The sequence below is a fragment of the Sebastes umbrosus genome, chromosome 9 (assembly GCF_015220745.1).
Source record: "Sebastes umbrosus isolate fSebUmb1 chromosome 9, fSebUmb1.pri, whole genome shotgun sequence".
NCBI classification, from domain to species: Eukaryota; Metazoa; Chordata; class Actinopteri; order Perciformes; family Sebastidae; genus Sebastes; species Sebastes umbrosus.
This window is the reverse complement of record NC_051277.1, coordinates 5693555-5718702: the sequence shown is the minus strand read 5'-3', so window position 1 is coordinate 5718702 and position 25148 is coordinate 5693555. Positions and strand designations below refer to the sequence as shown.

The following is a 25148-nucleotide window of genomic DNA, read 5'->3' as shown; positions in this document are numbered from 1 at the left end:
ACACTTAATGCAACGTACAGCAGATTGTAGTGTCACACACATTATTAGCTGCAGTACAGCGGTAATAACTGCAACATGTCAGATGGGTTTGTTTATGTCTGAATCTCTCTGTCTGTGCTCTGTTGTCTGCTGAGCGGTGTGTGGAGGGAATGGAAGACGAGGGGTGTGAAGGCATCCCTGTGGCCTGCTAGCACCCTCAGTGTGTGTAGGCGCTTGGTTGCTTCTTAGAGGCTTTGTTGTTTCAGGTAGGAGGAGTGTATAAACAGGGTTGCTCAGGTTTCTGTGGTGCTGCAAAATTCACGTATTTCATTCATTTCAGGAGAGGTCAACAAGAGCTTCGATGTGAATGGTTCTGTCAGGGTTCATCCACACATCATCACTGTGACGCGGTCATATTCATGCATCGCATGAAAAAGAACATGTGTAATCCTGCAGGCTCTTTCTTTTTTTGTTTGTTGTGTTTGCCCCTCAGATGCTTCAGGATGCACACACAAGGACACGTGTGCGTCGGTCCGCACACATAAAAAAAAACACACACACAAACCCCATCTCCAGTGAGGAGAACTTTTTGAGTGGCAGGTTGGTGGAATGGCGGTCTCTGATTGTGGTGATAATGGAATCCTTGTGTCATTGCAGATAGTGCCTCAGGAAATGGCAGAGAATTGCTTCTGGATCAAAGTCAAAGAAGAGAAGTTTGAGAATCCTGACCTATTTGCTCAGCTCTCCCTCTGCTTCTCCTCGCAGAGCAAAGGTAAGGAGGCGTCATCTCTCTTCAACCCCGTCCTTAATTAATCTACACACACATGCTTCATTTAGCCTCTGAGGCAATAGATGCCAAGCCACTTTCATCTTGTGACACTTTTAAGAAGCCATTTTTTCTCACTGAAATGTTAATTATCTTAAAACCAAACACTTTTCCCACTGGATCTCAACACCATCTATGTGTGCTCTCAAGTCAAATATCTGTGCCAATTAGAGACACCCATGCACCCTTTGCTGCAGTGATTTTTATGTGTTTGTGGCTGCACGCTCTTTGTACCCATTGAGTAGTTTCAGATCAGTGTTTTTGTGTGTGTGCACGACGTGGATGTGCACCGACTTGAACTTGCACGTATATGTGTGAACCGAGAGCAGTTCTGCTTGGTTTGCTTCTTGCCTTTTCCAGTCCAGTAGGCCAATCCTCCGTCGGGGAAGACGGGAGGTTTTTGTGAAGGAAGCTCTGGGAGTTTTCTTGTCCCGGCCAGTTTGTTTCCCAGATACACAACCAGGCTACCTAACATGCTGATGAATAACACAGGCAATACAGAGCAAGTTTGTTTTTTTGTATGGAAAAAGGGTGTGTGAAGGCACTTGATGTATTCCTCCCTTGGCAATTTGAGTGTTTTTCCACTTATTTGACAGTGTGTGTGTGTGTGTGTGTGTAGTACACCCCTCTAATTCTAGCAGCAGTGGGAGGGGAGAAGTCAGAGCTCTGTCAAGCGCAGAGCAGTCAAATCTGAGCTCTGTCAGGGTGTGTGGACATAACTATACAGAATCCTCCAACTTTGCCCATATCCCCACCGTCTGTTTGGACACCAGTCAGCCCGCCAGCAGCTTCTTTGCTCCGTCTTTCTCACAGCCTCCAGGTCTACAAACTAGACTTGACTCTTTTCTGTTCTGTGAAATAAATAGCAATTTTGCCTCAGCTGCCGCGAGGTGCTTTACCGGCATCATACAGATGGAAGGAGCCGTTGTTGTGAGGCTTAATGAAGTGGCAGGGATAGGCCTCTCGCCTTTCTCCACGAGGATATCTGCCAGACATTTTATGTTTCAACTCGTGCTCCGTGACTTTTCTTTTGGAGTAATTGAGTCGGACATTTTTGACACCTTTGCAATAGGGTGGTGCAGGAATGAGTCCCTAAAACCTGGAAATGAGTTAGCATTTTACCACTTCCGGTTCCCTCGTCTCGAAGTCAATGGGATTTTTTGAATGGGATTTTAGTTAGATGCCTGAAATAAGGTCTGTGGTTAACACAAGCTTAATAGGTTTTAACATTTTTATATCATATATTTAGGACAAGGCAACATATCAATAGTGATATTATGATACAAGACTAGATATCGTCCGAGATTTTTTATATCAAAATATCGTGATATGGCATAAATGTTGTCTTTTTACTGGTTTTAAAGGCTGCGTTACAGTAAAGTGATGTAATTGATGTAATTTTCAAACACCAAAACACATAGCTTGCCACAGAGCTTATTTTCTGCAATAAATAAATAAAAAAATCCATTGTCTTTTTGTCGAGGGAACCCGTGCGAATCTTATTTCCGAGTTGGCCTACAAAAAAACCTGCACCACTCTATACTTATTTAATAATTTAAATTTTCATTCTGTTATTTGATTTTTATTGAGGGAGATACATTTAATATTTAGTGTTAGTAAATCAGCATGTTTGCAGAGAACACCTGCTATAAAACACACCTTCAGATAGATTCTTGAAATTAAATACGACTTACCATTCGGAGAATAAAGACACATGGCTTTAATTCAGCTTTAAATGTCCTTTTAAATTCTTTATTAAATTCACTTTCTCACCCACTGGGGTTTTATAAAAAAAAGCTCTATAGATAGTCCATGTTCCCGCTGGCAGGGTAGGAATTCATGATCCAGCATTTCCCCTGGGAGTTACCTTTGCTGGATCCCTATCAATTACCCCCGCAGCGACTTCACTGAATCAGCTCTTTTTGCTCTATTGTTGAAAGAGAACATGATTTGCTCATGAATGAAAAATGCTGTTTAATGTTTGATATCCCCCCCCCTTACCCCACCTCGTCAGAGAAGTTGAAAGTCAATGAGAAGGGCTTTGATGTAGATGGTATTGCAAAAAAAAAAGGTGCTAGATGGGATCTTTCCTAAAATGAGATAGTAGTTCATTTGTTTTTCCTCTTTCCTCTGTTACATGATTCATGCGGTATCATCTTTCAAACGCATGCCGTCTGAGGATATGTAACAATAAGTGTGCTTGAGCATTAAACATTTTGTCGAAAAGATCCCCGCCTTATATATCCGCTTTGAATCTGACCTATTTGGGTAGCGAGTCCTCCTTCATCTCAAGTCAAACTGGTTAACTGGGATTGGTTGTAGTTTAAAGCGGTGTCGGAGGATCAGGTGGAGAGACGGAGTGTTGCAAGATTAATTCCCGAGGTCTTGTACTCTCATTGTAACCTCTCATTGTAACCGCGGACCATAAATCCTTTGTGCTGATTTGACAAACAAGTCACTGGTGAAAACCGACTTCATTTGTCTGCGGTATTGTCCCCGTTTTTTTTTACGACACATACACACACTTGTTGTTTTCTTTCCTATGCTTCTTTGTGGTACTTTCCATCTTTGCCACATCTTAGACGTGGATATTTATAAGTAAAGCACACTTCGGGGGACTAGTGTATCGTGAAAGATGAGGCAAGCAGGTGTAAATGCCTTCCCTGCAGAGCTGCCCTCAGAAAATGGTGCAAAAAGGCGTCTGTTAACTCCACGTTCCTTGGGATTCTTGCTTGTTACTTGCATTGTTGAAGAACAACACTTTAGCAGTTAAAGAAAAAAAAAAAATAAAAGAATCACTTTAACAGCCCCCAATTTTCAGATGCTTATTGCACTCAGAGGCCTCTAAAACAACTGAGAATGCAAGACTGTCATCTCCCCTGCTGCTTTTATGAGTCTCACTGTTTAATGAGTTTTTCCAAGAAAAGGAAATGATAATCAAGAGGGATTTCAACCTCAGCTTCAATCTTCTAAAAGTGCCTTTTTATTTTTTTTTTTCCTTGTCATTTATTATGTGATGGTTCTTTGGCCTGATTAAAAATTCAACATGTATGTCAGTTATTGGGTCTGAGGGCCATCGACATGACACTGATCACACTGGCAGCATCAATTTGTATCTCACTTCGTGGCGGCAGAGGAAACCACACGTTTTAAAGTAACCAATTTAACCGGCTATCTACAGTAAATCACAGATCGAAGACACTGGAAATGTCCATTATAACAACTGTATGTAACCAACAATGTCCGTCGCATTTAACAAAGTAGCTCTGCAGAATGCAATGGATATTTACAAGAGGCAGTTTAGGTAATTATTTTCTAGGACTGTCCATCGATTAAGATATTTAATCGCAATTAATCGCATGATTGTCCATAGTTAAACGCGATTAATTGCAAATTAATCACACATCTTTTATCTGTTCAAAATGTACCTTGGAGGGAGATTTGTCAAGTAATACTCTTATCAACGTGGGAGTGGGCAAATATGCTTGATTCATGCAAATGTATTTATTTATCTATTGCTGGAAATCAATTAACAACACACAATAATGACAAATATTGTCCAGAAACCCTCACAGGTACTGCAGTTAGCATAAAAAATATGCTCAAATCATAACATGGCAAACTGCAACCCGACAGGCAACAACAGCTGTCAGTGTGTCAGTGTGCTGACTTGATTATGACTTGCCCCAAAACTGCATGTGATTATCATAAAGTGGGCATGTCTGTAAAGCGGAGACTCGTGGGTACCCATAGAACCCATTTACATTCACATATCTGGAGGTCAGAGGTCAAGGAACGCCTTTGAAAATGGCCATGACAGTTTTTCCTTGCCATCTTGCGTAAATTTGGAGCGTTATTTAGCCTCCTTCTCGACAAACATAACTAACATGTCAAGGTTGGTACCAATGGATGTTTTGTAGTTGATATAATGTCAGTATCTTCACTGCTACAACCTAAAAATCGCAAGTTGCATTGATGCATTAAAGAAATTAGTGTCGATAAAACAAATTTGTTCTATCGTGTTTTCACATATATAAAATAAGTAATAATGTTGCTGCTGTGCTGAAATACCAATAAAGACAGTGATTCATCCTTCCAGTTTAAGCTAATGAAACCCTGTTGCAGTAAAAATGAGAACGAAGCTTTTTTGTTAATTTAAAGTGCAACTCAGTGATGCATCTTGTTTTCAGCTGTTAACGTGGTTCTGTAGCTGCTATACAGTGAGCATTAATCCTCTTTGTAATTCTAATATGTTATGTATTACGTGCTGCATGGCGTTCTCGTGTGGGAAAATGTAGCAGCCTTTCTCCTGCGAGTTGAAAATGTGTTGCACTTAAAGCTGCACCTCAGTCACAGATGTCAAGGCAGGTACATCACAAAGCACTTGATGGTGTCGAAGGTTAAAACCTTTGGCACCATCAAGTGCTTTGTGATCGGAAAATTGTTACCACCGACGCATAGAGCTGAGCGATCTGTTATCAGAGACACGCTTCTCTATTTGCTCTCGCTCACCACCCTGGCTGTTCACAACTTTTGAACTTATGTACCAGACATTAAATAGACACTGTAGATCAACCTGGCCATGTCAGAGTTATTTTATTTCACATTAAAACTGTTTTTGTTCCCCTTTTGCTTTCTCTCTCTTGTCCTTTCCCCCCTTTTCTACCTCTGCTTGACTGTATCGGCGTCTCTCTCTTTCTTTACCCTCTCCGCCATTGACTTGCCTCTCTCTTTTTTCTTTTACCCTCATCTCCCCTCAGTGCGCTTTATCAATCAGTGGGTTGTGCCTTTGTATGGCTCTTGGGATCAAATCAGATTCACTTCGGGATTGAATGTGTGTAGCCATGGCCTGCTGCATTTGAAAGGCAATTCATTCAGCTGGAACTTTGCAGTTCAATTTGAAACAAGATTGATGTTGGCAAACTTCACACCCCCTTTCTTCTAAAATGTTTCCTCCATTGCACGCACCAATTGCTGACGGACAAAGGGCATATGCCACTTTGTAATGCCGATGTCGGGGCTTTTCAGCAGAAACAACACAATGAAAGAAGGGAGGGCACTCAACAACAACTGAAATCCCTGAGTGCACTGTATATTTCAACTTTGGCAATATTTAGTTAATATTAAACCACTACTGATGATGTTACTGTGAGGTGAATTCATATATTCAGGGACTGCAGTCATGTTGTAAACATGAACATATCCCAACATCTAAGGTTTCATCAAGGGGGTTGTTGATGTTGTGTAGCCCAGTAAATGAATACACTTTTGAAAGTCAATGACACTCATACTTCTGCAGAGAGACACAGAGGCCTAATGAAGATGTATGTACGTCCTGAAGGAGGAATCAGAGGGCTGCATCCTACCCCTCTGAGCAGGGTCATTGGGACTTTCTTTCCCAGCATGCCTCGGTGTTAATGATGGCGAGGCAGCTAATGAACATGCTTAGCCAAGTGCTTGTGGTGAATATGGCCGGATGGGACGGGAGAAGTGTTACCAAACCAAACAGCACCTTTGGAAATAAATCAAAAAATCGGTCGAGAGAAAGAAAGAGAAAGAAAGAGAGGAATCAATGGTGTTAAATGGTGTAATAGTGAATATCAAGGGAGTTCTGCTGAGAGAATCTCGCACATCATGTTTTACTGATGTCTGTTTTATTTATTACTGCAACTTTTTAACTGTTTAATGTGATCTTTTAACGAGGGCTGCCTCCTCTTAGTCAATCAGTCCAGTGGTTCACAAACTCTTTCACATCAAGGACCCGTAAATTTACAGAAACTACACCACGGACCCCATTTGAGAAGATTTTTGTCCCCCATCAGATATCATTTTTGCTTTTAGATGTTTTATTACAAAAAGTGCATGAAACCCATGACCAAAATAGACATACATTCTGTCATTGTGTTACATAGGGATAGTATTATAGCGACAATAAATTATTTCCCTTGTCGCTGGGGAGCCCCTGGAAGACTACTGGATTAGTCGACTAATTGGCCATTTTTTTTTATTTTTTTTTATGCTTTTGTCATGTTGAATGACTTATTTCTTCTAGTTATTAAGAAACGTATGAGCACATCTGTGCTGTGGTGGTGTGTGATTCTTTGTGGAAAAACACAAATCTGTCAATTAAATCAACTAATCGATTAGTCGACAAAATTGAGTGTTTGTCAAGTAAGAATTTCTTTGGTTGAAGACAGCCCTGCTTTTGACTTTTAACACTTTATTTTATTTTGTCACCACACCATCATGTTCTGTTCTGCTGTGCCTGTAAAGGTCAGCCCTGGAAAGGTAACTTGGTTAAAACCTTACTACAAGAGATGGCTGCAGTCATCCACCCCCTCATCACATGGGATTTGATCAAATCCCTCAGGAGTTTCTCCTCACTCTGACACCCATTTTCCTTTACCTCTGTCCTTACAACTCACAACTCACAACTCACAACCCACACACACACACACACACACACACACACACACACACATATACATCCTCCCCCCACTGAGCCAATGTGGTGTGCACACCAGCAGATTCTCAATCCTTGCTACAAAGCCCCAGCAGCAGGGCGGTAATGACCCTGCCACAACGGCAGTAATGATGGAATCAGTGGGGGGTTTAGCTGGCTCTCTGACTCTCCCTAATAAGTCCCCTAATAACTCTGTTAACATCAGGGCTGACCCGGCCACCAGATCAAACACACTCACGCATGGTCGGCCACCCCACATGACACTCGCCAACCTCTGTCAGGCAAGAAAACTGTTGCTGACCAGCACACTGTGCACTCGGGGCCCTTACAGTGTATGTTCAATACAAGTCTACGACACAAGTTTTGGCTCACAGAACACAGTAGCAACAATAAGTGTCACTCAACATGTTTTAATCCTGTTAAGCTGTATTCACTCACTAACAATACGTCTTGTTGATAGAAACCTTTGAAAAGCTTGTTGCTCTTGAAAAATATATCCCAAGACTGCTGTTGGAGCTCTGCCTCCTCAGATAGTCGCAATGTAATAAAGGCTTTTGTCTAATGAGTTTAAGCTCAACTCAAGACACTGCAGCCCACTGTGGAATAGTCTGCCTTGTATTAATAGCGTGTGTACAACGATAAGCTTTTGATACGTTGTATGTCAAAGTGTTGGGAAGTCGGGCTCGATGGTTTTCCTCGTGTCCCTGGAGAGCAAGGCTGTTTATTACTGATTCCGTTAATTGAGAGGAGGGAGTGTTCGCCAAGGCAGCTTCCTCCGCGTCTTTATCCTCGGCTTTTCTTCTCCTGACATCGCTCCCTTTCTCTGCTCTTATCTCGTGTTTCTCTGCTTGCTTCTGAAATCATCTCTTTGGACCTGACAGTGTCCATCTGGAGTCAGGGCCAGCCCAGTAAAAAACAAACCCCCCCCCCTCGCTCATTGTTTAACAGCCTCCGTCTCCCACAAACACGATCACAGTTGGCATTTTACCACATACTCATTTTGTAAACTGTCATCAGTGTCTGTGAGTGGAGAGATGCTTCCCTTTGGTGAATTGTGTAGATGACCCAAGACCTTTTACTCACACCAGTAAATCATGCACTCTGGATTAAATGTCCATTATTACTAGAAGCAAACCAAAGAGGATATTATCCCATTTTGGAAAAAGAGAGGCCTCAAGTGGTTCCATTTTCCTCATTTTAGAAGATAGGACATTAATTGCTGGCACAGGCAGGAGACATTTGTCTCACTAAAACACAAAACACCCTGATGTTCATTCCTCTCTGTTTGGGGCAGCCAGCCCACTGTGAATATCTCAGGGTCAGCCCTTTTTCCTTGCTCATCCCTGCACGTTTTTAATATATCACATATGAATGGAAATTAGGCCCTTAAATATTAATGACATGTAATTGGTTTATTGTAGGAGACTATATTATGTGCGTGTGCATCTGTGTCGGTGAGAGGGGAGGGAGAGCGAGCGAGAGCGATTTCCTCTCATTCCTACTTCATATTACCTCGCTGTGATGTCCCACTGATTTTAATCTTCTCTTCTCAGATGAGAGCCATTCTGGCTATCACAGTGCACTTTAGCTTTAGCCCTCTGAATATTAGCTTTCCTTGATACCTGCCGCTTACAGCCTTCCGAGTCTTACACCCTGCTAACTTTTATGTGCCTTCAGGTACACCGTAATGTTCATCAAAATCTGTCTCTTCAAAAATAAATATCCCCTGTGCATCTAAATATTTTATTTCTTTCTCTGCTTGCTGGAAAATCTCATCTAACACGTTTGGGATATTTCAATCTGTCTGTGTTGTCTTTTTAATCTAATTCTCCACTGGCCCTCAAAGTATATATTTATTTCTCAGTTTATCTTGTTACGTATCAACAATATATTTAAGTACTTATTCATTCCTCTAACATTTTTTTTATATATTAGTTTGTTACTATTTAACAAGCGTTTTCTGCAGCTTCCTCTGTCTGGAAATATTTTCTACACCTATTCCCTTTTCCAACCCAAATTAGCGCGTAATTGCAGGTTTTTTAAAAACGGGAAAACAAGATAAAAATAGGTGATAGACTCCGTTCCCGTTGTGAGTATGCCGTACCGTTGCATTGGGCTTTTTTTTTTTCCTGGTGTGTCACGTTTGACATCACAGACACGCTGGCCGGCCGGCACTGACATCAGGGTTACCAAATAATGAAAATGTTTCAGTGGTTACTTATTTTATTACTTATTCAGTCTCGCTTTCAAACTGTCAAAACAGAGCTGGTGATTGTTGGAAGAGTGGAAAGAATAACCAAGATGGTTTTGATGAGTTTTATTTTGTTTTTGTCAAGTTTAAATGGAGTGTATTTTACCACGATCAGCGAGGTAAAATTACTCTTTCGAAGGTTCCACATGTTTCCATCATTGCCGATCGGAGCTGGAGCTGATAAATACCGTGAAGACTGCAGAGTCATTTGTCCCGGGAATGAATGCCGATCGTAACCTTTACCACTGAAGGCCAAATCCAGATGTTAGTGGGTTTTCTGTTCAGTGGAAAGAGCTTTAGACAACCCATATACCGAGGTACACGTGTGTTTCATATACTGAATACAGATCAATTTCGAGCAAGGACACTGAGACAAAAAACTCCGGGAAGTGACTCAAACAAAATCACTCTGAGTACCCAGAAGAAGTTCCTGAACTTCATCCTGAATTTATTAGTTAAAAACATAATTCATTTTGATAGCTAAATGTTAAACTTCCATTTATTTTTGGGGCCTTGCATATTGTGTTTGTGCTTTCACATCAAGACCTTGACCATGTTCCCTCACCATTTCCATTACATGGCATTTACCAGAATTACCATATTTGTTATATCATGCATAATAACAACCATCCTCTTCCCACCACCATAGAAAATATGAACCTGTATCTAATATATTCAAGTGATATTTGGTTTTAAAAAACAAAAGGGAGGATGTGTTCAGTTTGTGCATGCTTTTGTGTGTGTGTGTGTGTGTGTCATCCTCTCGTAAGTATTTAGTGTCTGCGTGCCTGCCTAATTGAGTGATAGGATGCTTATTAACAATGGGACTTGCGTTTAAAACGAGGACAATGTCAGCGCTGTCACTGGAGCTTTTCACATGGAAAAGCCCCGGCGGAGCTTCATTAACTCACCCCCATGATCCCAGACAGCAGCGTATGGAGTGCATATCTAATCCAGCTCAGAAGTATGAGTACAAGAGCAGTGGGTTTTTATAGGGCATGCTCCATGTGCGATGGTTCACTGTTCGCTGTGTGGATCCACTTCTGTACTGGATCGGACATTTCTGAGTCACGCATGAGAGGGATGGAAAGTTTGTAAAAGTTTTTAGTGCCATGTTGCCATAGACTGTATAAAGAATGTGGACGTAGTCACCGTGACGTCACCCATTGAATTGAAGCCTTGATTCTTGGTTATTTGCAATCAGGAGTGACTCTTTTATTCCTTTTCAGCGTGTAACTATTTATAGAAAATGGTTAAAATGTAAAGATATGTCACTAATTATAGATATAGATTTTCTATTGCTCTGATTTCTTCCCACATTTCTATAGTGGCAGAGTGTTTTAGTGACACTCAACAAGCAACTTATACCGCTTTGTTTTCACTCTTCTTGTCAGGTATTAATTTCAGGGGCGGATAGCTTTTCTTCTACTTAAGCAATGGTTGGTATCTTTTTCCTCTGTTAGGCCTGTAGACCCAGTTTGTTTTTTAAGCTGTTACAACTCAACCACCCGCTGTATTTCATAATCTCTTCTTAAATGAGATCGAACACAAACTCTGTTGGCCGCGCAGTTAACAGAATTCATCAGTTGTAATTGCAAATGTTTTACTAGTATCTCAATTTTACAGTTCTCGTCTAACTCCGACCTCTCCAAATGTGCCGAGGATCCGGCTCCATGTTGACTGATGATTTCCATACAGATTAAAAAAAAGAAAAAGGTGTCTCCACTGGCTAACACAATGCCTGACAGTGCACAGTAGCCCGCTGAGTTTGCTACATGGCATTAAGTTTAATTTGTCTTTGGTGGAATTGGTTTGTGACTACTAGTGGGCCAGGGGGGGCGACACTCCGCAGCCAATCTGGCTGGAAAGGGACAGAGAAGAGACGGAGGATACCGGGGGGAAAGAGAACAACCGTGATGTCACATACAGGACGGGTAAACAAACAAGAGTCCTGCGTGTTCAAGATGGTGCCTGCTTGAATATAAACAATCATGACTTCTCCACGGCGAGGTAAATTACTGCACGGACAGAAAAGGTTGAGATGAGGCAAAGGGAGAGTGAGGTAGACAGATCAGTCTGATTACAGAGTGGGATCAACAGTCACCTGAAAAAGGAAAACAAAACAACAAAAAACAGAGTGACACATAAGGGGGAATTGTTAAAGCTGGGACACTCAAAATATAAAACTTAACGACCTTTTTCTGGCTGTTTTAGTCTGCTTTTGTAGATTTAGATTTATTGCTGTTTTTGCATAATATGCTCGGAGATAAAACATGTTATTCAAAAGCTAATAAAGCATACTAATAGGCTTCGGTGATTCTGAGACAGCTAACTTAGCACTATGCTAATGCATCTCCTTCTTGTATGATTTTTGTCCTGAATATTTCATTACTGAAGTAACTCCAGCTTTGCACCAGACGTCTAAGTGCCATTTGGCATTTTGGGGTGTCTTTGTTCATAAACAGTATAATATTTCTATCTGCAAACAAGCAGAATGAGGCAGTCCTTTTTTATGTTTTTGTCGAGGTTTCAGTCATTTTATTTTATGTACAGCAGTAACGGCAGTTTACAAAATGTGGGGAATAAATAGTGGATGAGTCTGATAGTCAGTGTGAGCAATAATACAACACAATGAGTTTTAAAACCAAAAGTGTTGAAACTAAAATAGAGAAAGGAAGGATTCAGTCCAATAATGTACGAGGAAATTAATGTTGAGTTAAGACGTGTCACTCGTGAATATCCAGTTTGACAGAAACAATATCTTTTAAAGCTCCTCTCCTGGAGACTGAGCACCACCTCAGCATGGAAGACACATAAACTATCCATCGCACTTTTCTCCTTTTCCCTTCAGGATACACATATTTGTACAGTTAGCCTTTTCTTTTATTTATTTTTCCTTTCTAGTGCTTACTTCCCCCTCCTCCCACCCGATCCCTTTCTGTACTCTTCACCGTCTTTCCCTCCCTGTCATCTCCCTTGAACTTAAAGTCAGTATCTTCCCCTCTTTTTTCCCTCTTATCATTGTCTTGCCACAGTATCCACAGCATACATATTTTACACCCGTCTCTATTTCATTGTCTGTATGAATGTTTGTCTCTTTTTCTGTTTACCATCTCGGTATCAGCTTTTGAATCTGCTCTTTTTTTTTTTTTTTTTTTTGAAAAGTAAAAGAAATTAAAGTTTCTCTTCACTTATAGATCCACTGCCCTGAATTCTTAAACAAGGACGGATGGCAAAAAATAACTTTTCAAAGCTCCCGATAATGAATCCGCTCATCTTACAAGCATGTATGGTTATTTTTGAACGGCTTTATTTTTATTTTCCATATGTGATACTTCCTTTTGTCTGTCTTCTTGAAGCCTCCTCTGAAGAAGATGAATGGTGAAATGATCATTTAAAATGTGACGTGTTAAATGGAGAGAACAAGGCATACGGATACTGTTTTTTATGCAGGAGAAATTATAGATAAATGTGTTATTTATTGTTGCAATGCAGGAGCCTTGAGGGGGGAGACTTTCTCTGAATTGCAGCATTTGCAGATTGTTTCTTTCTTTGTCTTCTTCTTTTGACCATGTTTTATTAAACACACAGTATACTGTTGAAACAGTGCAGAAAAAAACTAAAGCTGTGCTGTGATAAATGTGCGGAGGATGGAACGACTCTGCTGTAAGTGTGAACCATTATTTTAATGTTGTTTTTTGCCTGGTTGTTTGCCTTTGGTCTGGTCTTTTACCGTATAAACAAACTGAAAATTCCCAAACTCTGAGGTTGCCTGGGCCTGCTGTGAAGCCACACTCACACTTAGCCATGTTAAGCTTTAGGTCTTTCGGTGGTGTTGCACCGTTATTGCACTTTTGCTCCACCCACACACGCAAGCAAGTGGAAACTACATCAGTAACACTTCAGGGTAGAGGCAGGGCCATGGGAATTTTGCATTTGCTTTTACTGTATACATAAGCACACTGAAGGCAGCTGTAATGCTACGCCAAATCAAGCACATTTCCCTGAAACATTCACTCAGCTGACATTAAAACACACAGTAGGCAGGCAACCCACTGAACGATGTATTCCAGCAGGTATTTCATCATCACCACTTTCTGTCCAGACCTTTGACCCCAGTTGCTCATCGCTAGATGAGGGCTGACGGATGTCAAGTCCACGGATAAATGTTTCGCTTCATGGAAAGTACAGGTCCAGCCGTGGTTGGAAACTGTTAAGTAGGGATAGCCGGTGGTTTTAAAGACTAGACAGATTACTTTGACTGTGTGGATTTGCATTAAGGTGTTTCTGCTCTCCTGGTCTTTCTTTTCACCTTTCCAACTCTCTTCCAATCCGTCTGTGGCTGAGGTAAAGCAGCTTATTAACCTTTCTGAGGCCACAGGCATCCCCGGGATGGAGAGACACCGCAGACGTACTGTGTAAGACAAATTAACCTTAGAGGATTGATACGCCTTGATTTTAATTTTAATCACACTAAGCAGCGAAACGCATTGGATATTTTATGTCTGATGTGAATGTGATGAACATTATTACAATTTTGTATTAAAGTTCAGCCGTACTGAAATGGAGATTTCAGCTGGAAGAATGATGATGTGAATGTTTCCTACCTTTTGCATACAATGTCAATCCACACTTCTGTATGGATCACACACATTATTATACAGATTATTTATTATTCATATTTCTGTATCATGTTGAGTTAAATTACAACTTCTCCCGTGTGCCAAGCGTGTAGGATTGCTACTGTACAGTGGCCAAGCGCAAATGGTCCTCTCAAGAGCCAGTTGTTAAGATTAGAGTGCTTAAAGTGTGTGTCTACGTGGGAAGTGAGTGGTGAAGTGCGCGAGAGGACGGGAGCGAGTAACGTTATCGACTCCGGCCCATCAGGAAAAGTTAATAAAGTTTGGTTTGTCCGTTCTGGGCTGCTGTTGAAACATGGCGGTGCAACATCGCATGTGGAGGACCCGCTTCCTATGTAGATATAAACGGCTCATTCTAAAGTAACGGAAACACAACAATTCTTATTTTTCAGGTGATTATACACCGAAGAAAACCTACTTATTAATATTATATTCCATTTCTGCTAATAGATCCCACTAAATATTACACACTGGTCCTTTAAACGTACTGTAGTTTGCTGCTGCTGTTACTGAGACACACCTCTCCTGATACCCTCTGCGAGTGATGACCCCTCTTAGTCGCCACTCCACAGATGTGGTTTAAAAAAAAGATTACAATATAGCACGGCATTAACCAACAACAAAACTGACTCTGCAGTTGTACATGCATTCACCCTCATTTCCATACTGGTATTCTATTCTCTCACCTGTCACCTGTGCCAATTGATCTGGGGTAGTGTCTTCCAAGGAAATGCTATACATCTTTTACAAATATGCTACAGCTGTATCTATAATTGACTATCTATAATTGGTTGTGTGAAAGAAACCCTGCAATGCAATTAGAGGAACCATAGTGAGGGTGAACGCTAATGAAAGACAGGTGCATCAGGGTTACCTTGTAGTCCATTACTCTGCCCCTGATATTGGTGGTCCACCTTCTAGGAGGGTGCTTCCAGAACAAAAAACAAAGCGTCTTACAATACTATACATGAGCCAGAGTTAGGTTTTGTCAATGTTTCCTTAGCTTTGCCTAGTTTTAATGGATGCACTAAGCAACAGACTGTAATGAGCGCCGATAACAGGTGGACAAGAAGGCCAGTGAAAATACTCCGGGGTTAATTGTTTGTGTGTCACGGCTGTAGTTTGCTTCACTTTACTGGCATTAGCCAAAGCTAGCACAGTGGTGGAGGCAGAGGCCTGTGCCAGGATGTGATGAGCTAGCGGTGTAATGGATGACTAAGCAGGGCACACTGGCCACTCGGGCCCGCGAATCCCTCTGTACATCTGAGGCCGGGTTTGTTCATTAAAGGTGTGGGAGACGGTTTGACCTCAGGCGAGTCTCGAGCGACCCCACTCTCTGTAAATGCTTCATTAGCTTTGCTTTCCCCATACTGGACTGCCTCGCTTAATCTGCGCTTCTACTCGCTCCACCTAAGTTGTGTACATAGTGTGTTTGTGTGTGTGTGTGTGTGTGTGCTGGTGCGTGCACGTTATTTGTATGTGTGTTAATGAGGGCTCCTGGTGGTGTGTAATTAACACAACAGCAAATGTCCCCAAAGGGTAAGATTAACGTTGAACACATTAGACACAATGGAGCCCGGGAGAGACTTTTTTTTTTTTTTTTTTTTGGCAATTAAATGTTTTGTGTGTGTGTGTCTGTGTAAGTCAGACCATAACTCATGTTTGCATAACTGTATTGCTGCCACTTCTGTCTCTCAGACGCACACACACAAGAACACACGCCCAGACAAAGCCAGCAGTCCCTCTGGATTTGCGGGCTCCTCACATACAGGCTGGCAGGATTCTGTCTGCCTTCCTCTCCCGGCCGCCTCCTCCACACAACCTGGTCCAACAAAGATAAACACATGCTGGGTAGATTATTAGAGAAGTACCAAGGGCCCCACAGCAGAGCAGCCAGTGCACCATTGTGCTCCGAACGTGGTGGTACCTTGTAGAATCCGATGCAGTCACCCCCGGGGTGTTCTGATACATACTTAGACACAGGTGGGCGCTGATACCAGCATGAGAGCTACAACAGACTCCAATGACATTTCATTGTCAAAAGAAACTCCTGGCACATTGTTTTTCCACTAATGGCGTTTGGTGGTGGTTTAGATGCTCTCGCAGCTTGTCGGGTAGGAATGTTAAAAAGGACAGTTGTTTACAGATGTATTATACAGATACCTTTTTTTAATCCGGCGCTTACAAAACACACCCTGGACTGCTCAGGGTATTTCTATGGTGTTGAGTAAAGTAGTTTTATTTTAAACCGCACAATGCACCAAGTGACACAGGTAATTGTGAGGTTGTGAATGGCCTTCACTGACTAAGCACCCACAATGGCAATCTCCCTCTGCCTTGACACATTTTACCTGCCCTAGTGACCCTGTTGGACCAAAAAGCTTCTACAGCAAGCCTCAGCCAGAAAGACATAAATACGCTTTTATGCATCTGCCTGCGAGTGTGTTGCCAAAGCAACAAATTATCACCAGAAAAATATCTTCTATTTTAACATGATTCCTAGGGTGTGTGTGTTCATGATTGTTTGGTGTGTGCTTGCTTGTTTGTGTATAGGTAGTGTAGGCGCTACGAGTTGGCTCTTGTGTCCAGGAAACAGTTGAGGTAATGATAAGAGATAATCTTGTTGAGTTTACACCGTGCTGCTGTGTAACCGAGTGTTACTGTTGTTCCTCAGTGACGCATCGGTTCTTAGAGGGAGGGAGGATTTAGGTAAAAGGATATAAAACTGCTTGTCATAAAGCAAGACGAGCTCTAATGTAGGGATTTCTTTCTTTCTTTGAACATTTCTCAAGTAACAAGTAACTAGTTATGTCTTGCATATAGCTTCTTTTTTCATGCATTCATTACAATTATTTACCTCATTTTAGGGCTGTCAATCGATTGAAATATTTAATCACGATTAATCGCATTATTGCCCATAATTAATCGGGATTAATTGCAAAATAACCCCAAATTTTTTTGCTGTTCAAAATGTACCTTGAAGGGAGATTTGTCAAGTATTTAATACTCTTATCAACACAATATTGGGCACATTTGCTTGCTCCAGAAACCCTCACAGGTACTGCATTTAGCATACAAAATATGCTCAAATCATAACATGTCAAACTGCAGCCCAACAGGCAACAACAGCTGTCAGTGTGTCAGTGTGCTGACTTGACTATAACTTGCCCAAAACTGCATGTGATTATCATGAAGTGGGCGTGTCTGTAAAGGGGAGACTCGTGGGTACCCATAGAACCCATTTTCATTCACATATCTTGAGGTCAGAGGTCAAGGGACCCCTTTGAACATGGCCATGCCAGTTGTTCCTCACCAAAAAGTTTGTGTAAGTCTGGAGTTATTTAGCCTTCTTCGCAACAAGCTCATATGACATGGTTGGTACCAATGGATTCCTTACGTTTTTTAATTTCATATGATAGCAGCATCTTCATTCTAGCTTCAAAACTGTCCGCTACAACCTAAAAATCACAAGTTGCGTTAATGTGTTAAACAAATTTGCGTTAATTATCGCATTAACTTTGACAGCCCTACTTCATTTATGTATATACTTTGGTAAAATGCTTTTTGTTCTAAACATAATGCCACCAAAGCTTTATTGAATTGAGTGTAAAAGGAGAATATGCAAGAGCACGGGAGGATGTGTGAAAGAGGGAGCACGAGAAAAGAAAGAAAATAGAAAGATATGGGGATGAGAAGAGAGACATAGAAGGTGCGCACACGAAAGAGATGTTTTAAGAAGTAGTATTATTTGAGATGAAGGGAGTGATAGAGGGAGAAGGATGTGATAACTACACCGGCGGAGGCTGTTATTGCTGCTAAGGAAAATGATAACATTTCTCACTAGAGGATTTGTGCATACAGCACCACACTTGTGTCAACTTTATTGGATCAGGAGTGAGCGGTGAGATTTCTAAATTATCTTCCTTCACTGGCAACACAACATGACTCTCTTATTACACCACTATTTTGTTGATTTCATTGAGATGTGTCTGGGAAAACAGTTGGATTTTTCAACTAGCCACAGGTTAATTGACAGAAGTAAGTTTATAATGGACACACGTGCACTCTTGACAATTTAGTTTCACTGACACATGCATGGCCAGAAATACACACTTGGATATACGCACACTGGCCTCGACCGGCTGCCTGCACTAGTATTATTGTTCTGTCTGTTGTAATTAAGAAAAACACGCCGTCAAACCAACAATCAACATTGGTTCACTGGCGTCTGAGTTTTTTCCTCCGCTGAATGTAGCTTGATGTCAGTGTCCTCCAGCGCAGAGTAAATAAGCCCCAATTAATGTGACGCATTGCCACTAGAAAATATGAATAGCTCTTTGCTAGCAGTACCACAATTCAAAGTCTCTAAAGCGGTTAATTGCTGATCAGGGCTGGCAGGTCAAGGGTATTTAGCTACTATCCAACAATCATCGCTAAACAAGCTGCCAGACCTGGAGGAAATATATTCCCGCTCTCTGGTGCTAAGCCAAGTCAGCAGCACACTCTTCTGTCACCTGCAACATGTGAACTTGTTATGTGACAGCTCTTTGGGAAAAGAGCGCCGTAAACATGCGAGGAGAGGTGTTGATGTTTATTTAGCCAGGCAGGGAAAGTGTTAAGGTGTCAGCAATTGATGGTAAAAATAATGCCAAATACCTATCACAAGTATCAAGAGACCAAGTCAGCTTTTCTCACATTTCCTGGAAAAAAAGCAACAAATTAATGGCTTTAATTTATGACGATATTAAACTAGTTCTTTGAAAAAAAAAGCAGTATTTGCCCTTGTGAAGCGAGCAAATGTTTGGTAGTTTTTATTTGATCATAACGATTTTTTTTTTTTTTTACAAAGTTTGAAATTGATCATAAAATATAATGAAATGACCGATCTTTCAAACGCCAATTTATAGGGACACATTGAGTTTATGACATAATTATAATAATTTAATATGTATTTATCTGAAATGACTTGCAGGAGGTAGAGTTGTGTGACTTAGATAGACAACCATAAACTAGACTAGATTAGACTCACTCTTGGTGAGCATTTAAACAGTTAATGTCAACTAATAATCAAATTAAACTCAACAATGTTCACCTCTCCAGTATTAAATATTCTTTTATCTAGTAAGTTGCCTCTAGTCTGCATTGTTATTGACTAGTTCTGTTTGTTTTCTAATCATTCTTGAGAATATTTCATCTTGAAACATGAACTGAATAAAAAAGGATTTATTATAAGTACATCAGAAAATGTAAACCCCAACAAAGCTTTAGGTTGAATTATAATATTTGACCTGGTGATGCTATATGTCACCATATCCTTCATTCCCTGTCAATTTCAAGTGAAGCATATTAGTCATTCTCATGCCATAGTCCTTGTTTTGCCTGTAATAATACTTTATACAGGTTACCTGTCATCATTCTACATGAAGTGCCGTCATCACAGAGTCTTTCCGCCAGTAGGGGGCACTGTGATACAGGCCAACGACTGAGGCCTCTCTGAGCTTTGAATCTGTGGAAAGTGGAGGGAAGTACACATCCTCTCACAGACTCATCGGGGTTTTGGAAATCATAAACATATCTAATACAAGCCAACACAACATATCCACCATCAAAATTTCATCAGATCACACAGTGAGGGGTTTCTATATGTTGAGACAGGGACCGATCTGGATGTTTGAACTGTGCCGACCCAGAATCGATGTGAACTCGTTTTTCTGAAGGAGTGCCAAAAATATTAACTTTATCATGTTTCATTTCCCAGAGGAGTAAGTGTATTTCAATACCGCGGTCAATCTGGTTTTTATCAGGTAATAGTTTGTGTCAAGACCAGTTGAACCTTTTTCTCTCCTTGTGTCCTTAAGAATTTAGTGTTTTGGCAAATGTTCTTCGCTTTGCTTTATGTGCGGAGACAGCTTAGAAAAACAGTTAGCTGACGGAAAGGCCAAACTGTTCCTTAAAAATGTAGTGTTTGGATCTTGAAATGGAGAAAGGTTACGTGACACATAGAGCTAGGTTAAGAAAACTATGTTATCAGCAACACAGGAAGATTTATTATTTTGGAAAATAACTTTTTTTTTTCCACACAATTTATTTTGAACATGTGTTGTATGTAATGCACGTGATTGATGGCCATAAGAACATTTTTGTTTTGTTTATTCTTCACATGTATGTCTTACTGAAGCCTAATCTTGTAATATAGGTAGCTATCATACAGGCTGTGGGCACTCAACTGTGCATTGATTGTCTCTTGAAATATATTGGCTCCCAGTACCAGCAGAGAGCTTATATGGTCTGTGCAGCTGAATAGTAACCCCATGGAAAGATAGTCCTTGAATATTTCATAACAAGCCAAGTGAAAATATATTCATAGGACAAGATGCATTAACTATTGATAGCATCCAAAACAATTCAACAGGATCATGCCTTGTTAATATCAATGTGTCATTTCAGTAATCTTCAGTCAGCCTTTTTAGACTATTGGAATCTGACATTAGGTCTGTATTTTTTATATCACTGTGCCTTTCTAATAATAATCAAAGCCAGTATTTTGGCATTGATTATTCCGTTATATATATACCATGCAACATTCATGCTATTTTTTATTTATTCACTCTGCACCTGATGTCTAGTACTCATTTAACTGGTCCTTACACATGGGCCTTGCAGTCAGGCTGGTAACAAGTCTGCACATGTAATTGTCCTCCTTTATCCAACATGCATAAGATCTTATAATAATTGCGTGAATATTTTACAGTGTTGTTATTTATTAGCATTAGGTTGTTGTCTCTTTAAAGAATTGTGACACTTAAAGATACTGAACGTGAAACCTAGTTTGCCATTTATGTACTGCAATTTGGTGTTACCTGTCGGCTGACATATGCAGCAATATCGATATATCTAGAGTAAAATAATATTGTCGTCTAGCGCTACTAGGATCACCACAAAAAAGTGTGCAAGGATGTTGCAATAACTTAAAGCCTCTACACACCGGGGGCTTTTTTGTCGTGCAATTAATTCAGACGTCAATATATTTTTTCAAACTGGTGTCATGAATACTTTCAATATTAGATGACGAAACAAGGTTGATTTTCTGAGCTTTGGCACCATGAATTAAGGCATCAACCAATCACGTTGTGTGGAACGGGTTGAGCTGAGCCCATATTTATGAAACAACAATAAAGAGGCTCCGTAGTCCTAACAAGGACGGCAACCTTTATTACTCTTTTCAACCTTGACAAAGGCAGCGCAGCGCAGACCAGATCCACTTCTTCTTTTCAAACCTTTCACAATAAAAGCCCTAGACATATAATATATATGTGGGAGAGTAGTTTGCATTTTCGTCACGCCCCCGGTGTGTAAAGGCCTTTTATAAAGAACAACAACACAAATGGAATAGAAACTTGTGGCTATGTTGACACTGAACTTGAACATGAACTTTCATGCTGCACTGCATGTTTATGGTCTTTAGAAAACAGAGACGTTGAGAGCGGGAATTCGGCTGCTGTTACCTTGGGTTATCAATGCAATCTTCATCTGACACCTGCTCTGGTCTGAACATCTGCAGCTTCTGTTGTGACATAACATCTTTCATTGGTTTGTCAGGTTAATCCAGTTTGTAAAGTTTGTTGAATCATTCATATTGCATACATAAAAAAAAACTTCTCTAAATTAATATCTTAGTATAATTTCATAAAGCTAATGAGGGTCAAATATTCTCGTGGGTGGATCACATCATTGCCTTTTGCTGTTTACTGAGCATATTGATTCAAAGATGTTGAATTCGATATCCAGAGCATTAAGATAGCAGCAAACAACTATTCGTTATGTAAAGATATAGAGGAGTAATGTCTACCTGAGCAGAGAATGAAGTCACTCTCCCTCTGTGTGTGTTGTAATCCAAACCTCTCCTTGCTTTGGGCCGGGCCGTGCATGTTTGCGCATGTGAGCGCACCCCACTGGCTCGCTCACATTCGCTGCTCTGCACTGCTCTCATACGGCGGTTACAGCTGATAACGCCGTCCCAACCGACGGCGTAGTCGTGGAAGCGTAGCATTCACCCTCTGGTTCACCCTCAGGTAAACACTGTTAGCTCTCTCAGCACTGTTGCAGGGCTGATCTATGACATCTCCTTAGCACCACTGGCTACTTTAAGACATTATATAGTCCTGATTTATATAGTCAGAATGTGTAATTCTAATCTCTCACATTTTAGCTATAAACTACAGGTGATTTTTCTAATTTTTCCCAAAAACCTTGTCTCTCCTAACCTGTTACCATAGGCAGAGCACCCTGGGAAAGACAAACTCCAAAGGTGTGGATCATTTTACAATATGGTTACCAAGGCTTCTGGTGGGATTTCCAATTAAGATGCAATCTGTTATCTGTTCAGACGACTAATAAGCACAACAAAGCCATGGAGGGGACCCCCTGGAATTCATATCAGACCACTTGAAATAACCATCAAGCCCTCTATCTGATGCACTGCCAATACCTGCTCATTTTCCCAATTAAAACCCCAGGCAGGTTGTTCTCCTGTTAATAAGGAATGTATTAGGGCTACTGTCATTGTGACATATAATGGGCAGACACCAGCTAACTGTGTGGGCTGAGAGCATTTCAGTTGTTTGTGGGCTTCTTTTTATCTGAAATCAATGCGCGTGTGTGTGTGTGTGTGTGTTTCCTCGACGTGTGTGAACAAACACAACTGCATGCTATGAGAGGGTATTGTGGGTCAGCGCCGTTGTGTTCTTCTGTGATAATTAGGACTGTGCTGTGCCCAATCAGACGCAGAGACTGCCAGTGACAGCGCAGCATTGATGACCTTCATTTCATGATAAAGCCAATTACAATATGAAAAGGAGAAAAACTGATGAAAATGTGTTGCAAAGGAAAAACGACAAGGACTCACTTTCCTCCTGTTTTTCACTTAATATTTTCTATTTTAACATTTTTCCGGGGCTTGTGACTGAATGTGACCGAAACCTTCAAACACATATTGAAACTAAGTGTTACATTTGTTATTGCTTTGATTTGGTGTGTGTGCGTGCATGTGGGTGGGTTTAAGCAGTCCAGTTGCCTAGTAATTTGTTATATTTTTTTTTAAACTTAATTTTAGTTGAACCTGTGTCAGAGAGGACGCAATTTATTTTTGTAATTAATTGTACTTTATTGACTAATGTTTTGTCCTAATAAGATACACCTTACAGTTCCAGTGTATCAAATAAAGCAGGCTGTTCTCATACACCGTTTGTAGCTATACCTACAAAAAGTAATGCACTGTAATTCGTATATATCCCACAAAATCAATTTGTATGTAATCCACATAATCGTGAACCAGGAAGTATAGAGAGCGATAAACGCTGCACAGGGAGGCAATTTGGGTTGGCTGCTGGGTCAAAAAACACCAGACTTACGCCCAGGAGACCGGTGTTCGTACCTCCGTATTTAAGTTACGCCACCTCCGTATTTATTTTAACCCAAACCAAGACCTATTCCTTAACCTGACTAAGGGTGTTATCATCTAAACCTAACCGAGTAGTTTTGTTGCCTAAACCTAACCAAGTTGTTTCTGTTTATTTTGAAAGGACTGCATGCATGTAACGAGCAGAAATTGACACACGTTGCTGGACATTTGTTGGAAAACCCAGGAATAATGAGGAATAACTAACTAAGATATCATACGAACCATTGTGTGAGGATACGTTGAATAAAGCAACAGCCTCAAAAACGACATCATCCAGGTGTCTCTCTTATTGAGTTCATCCCCTCTGCATGTGCAGCTGTGGTTGCCTCTGTGTGTTCTTGTGCATGAGCGTGGCATGTGTGTGGATTTCTCCTTCACCAGGGGAACTTGTTGGCTCGGCAGGGGAAGATATGAGAATGTCTGGCTCCGTTGAAGGTTGATAGCCCCACATGCACACAAACCCCACAGAGATCAAGCACCATGGGCAAGCCTCTCTTCAGGGCAAATGGCACAGGGTGGAAAATACATCTCTTCCATACCATGTCTTCTGTCTTTCCTTCTGATACAGACCCAACATGCACAAAGGCACAACCTCTCATTAGTGTACATGCAGATTTGATTGTATACACACACACACACACTCAGACACACACACTCAGACAGACAAGAGAGTCTGGATCCAGATTTTTGAGTTTCAAGGCAGAGAGAGAGGCTAAAGTAGATGCTGTAGTTTAATTAGGCTCTGCCAGCACCCACTGAGAATTGCTCCTGAATTTGACACTGTTTTTCAAATGTCAGTGGCAAGTGCTTTACTTAGAATGAAATGCGAGTCATTATTCAGATTGTGTCACGTTCATGCTGTTTTATTTTTTTTCTTCTTTGGTTTCCTCCGAATGGCACTGTAATTAATGATGATTTAATAACCATGTGCCACATGATGGATACGGTGTGATGAAACTCTTCAGAATGACCTGTCAGCTGCATAATCTACAAATGCACAGTCAGCAAATGTGGTGCAAATGAAAACAAAATGGCTGATGGAGCCACTGATGGACAAACCAAAACGATATCCGGAGAAATTAGTCATTATTTTTTTGTACATGTGTATCAAACAGCCTTTTGAATAGAAGCTGTGCACTCTGACAACATAATATTCTGATTTTGATAAGTGCAAAAGAGCCAGGTTGTTGTCAGGCTTCATCAGCATCAAAATGATTTGTGTGTTATTTAAAAGTATATATGTATTCCTATCAGCTTCACGTCACTGGCTATGTGTGTTTTGCTACCTATTGGCTAGGACTGGGTATCGTTTAAACAAGTACGATTCCAGCAGCAATACCAGTACCCTTAAAGTGATACCGATACAAATAGAGTACTTCATTCGATACCCGTCATGTGAATGGAAGCATTCAGTTGTGTAAAAATGCCACCACCACATTTATTTTTTTATCAAACGCCACAGGCGTGTAGTATAGCCATAGATTTGAACGTTTTGGTGGCATCTTGCCACACCACCGACTGTTTGGGTT

General features: G+C 40.8%; 1 protein-coding gene across 9 annotated transcripts in view; it reads left to right on the top strand.

The window, feature by feature from the left end:
- Positions 1–25148, top strand: part of diaph2 (diaphanous-related formin 2) — a 447791-nt gene that overhangs the window by 167604 nt on the left and 255039 nt on the right. For all 9 annotated transcript variants that reach the window (XM_037780358.1, XM_037780361.1, XM_037780360.1 and 6 more), the window contains one exon: positions 637–751. In XM_037780358.1, coding sequence (XP_037636286.1) covers positions 637–751 — 115 coding nt within the window. The remainder of the gene's footprint in view (positions 1–636; positions 752–25148) is intronic.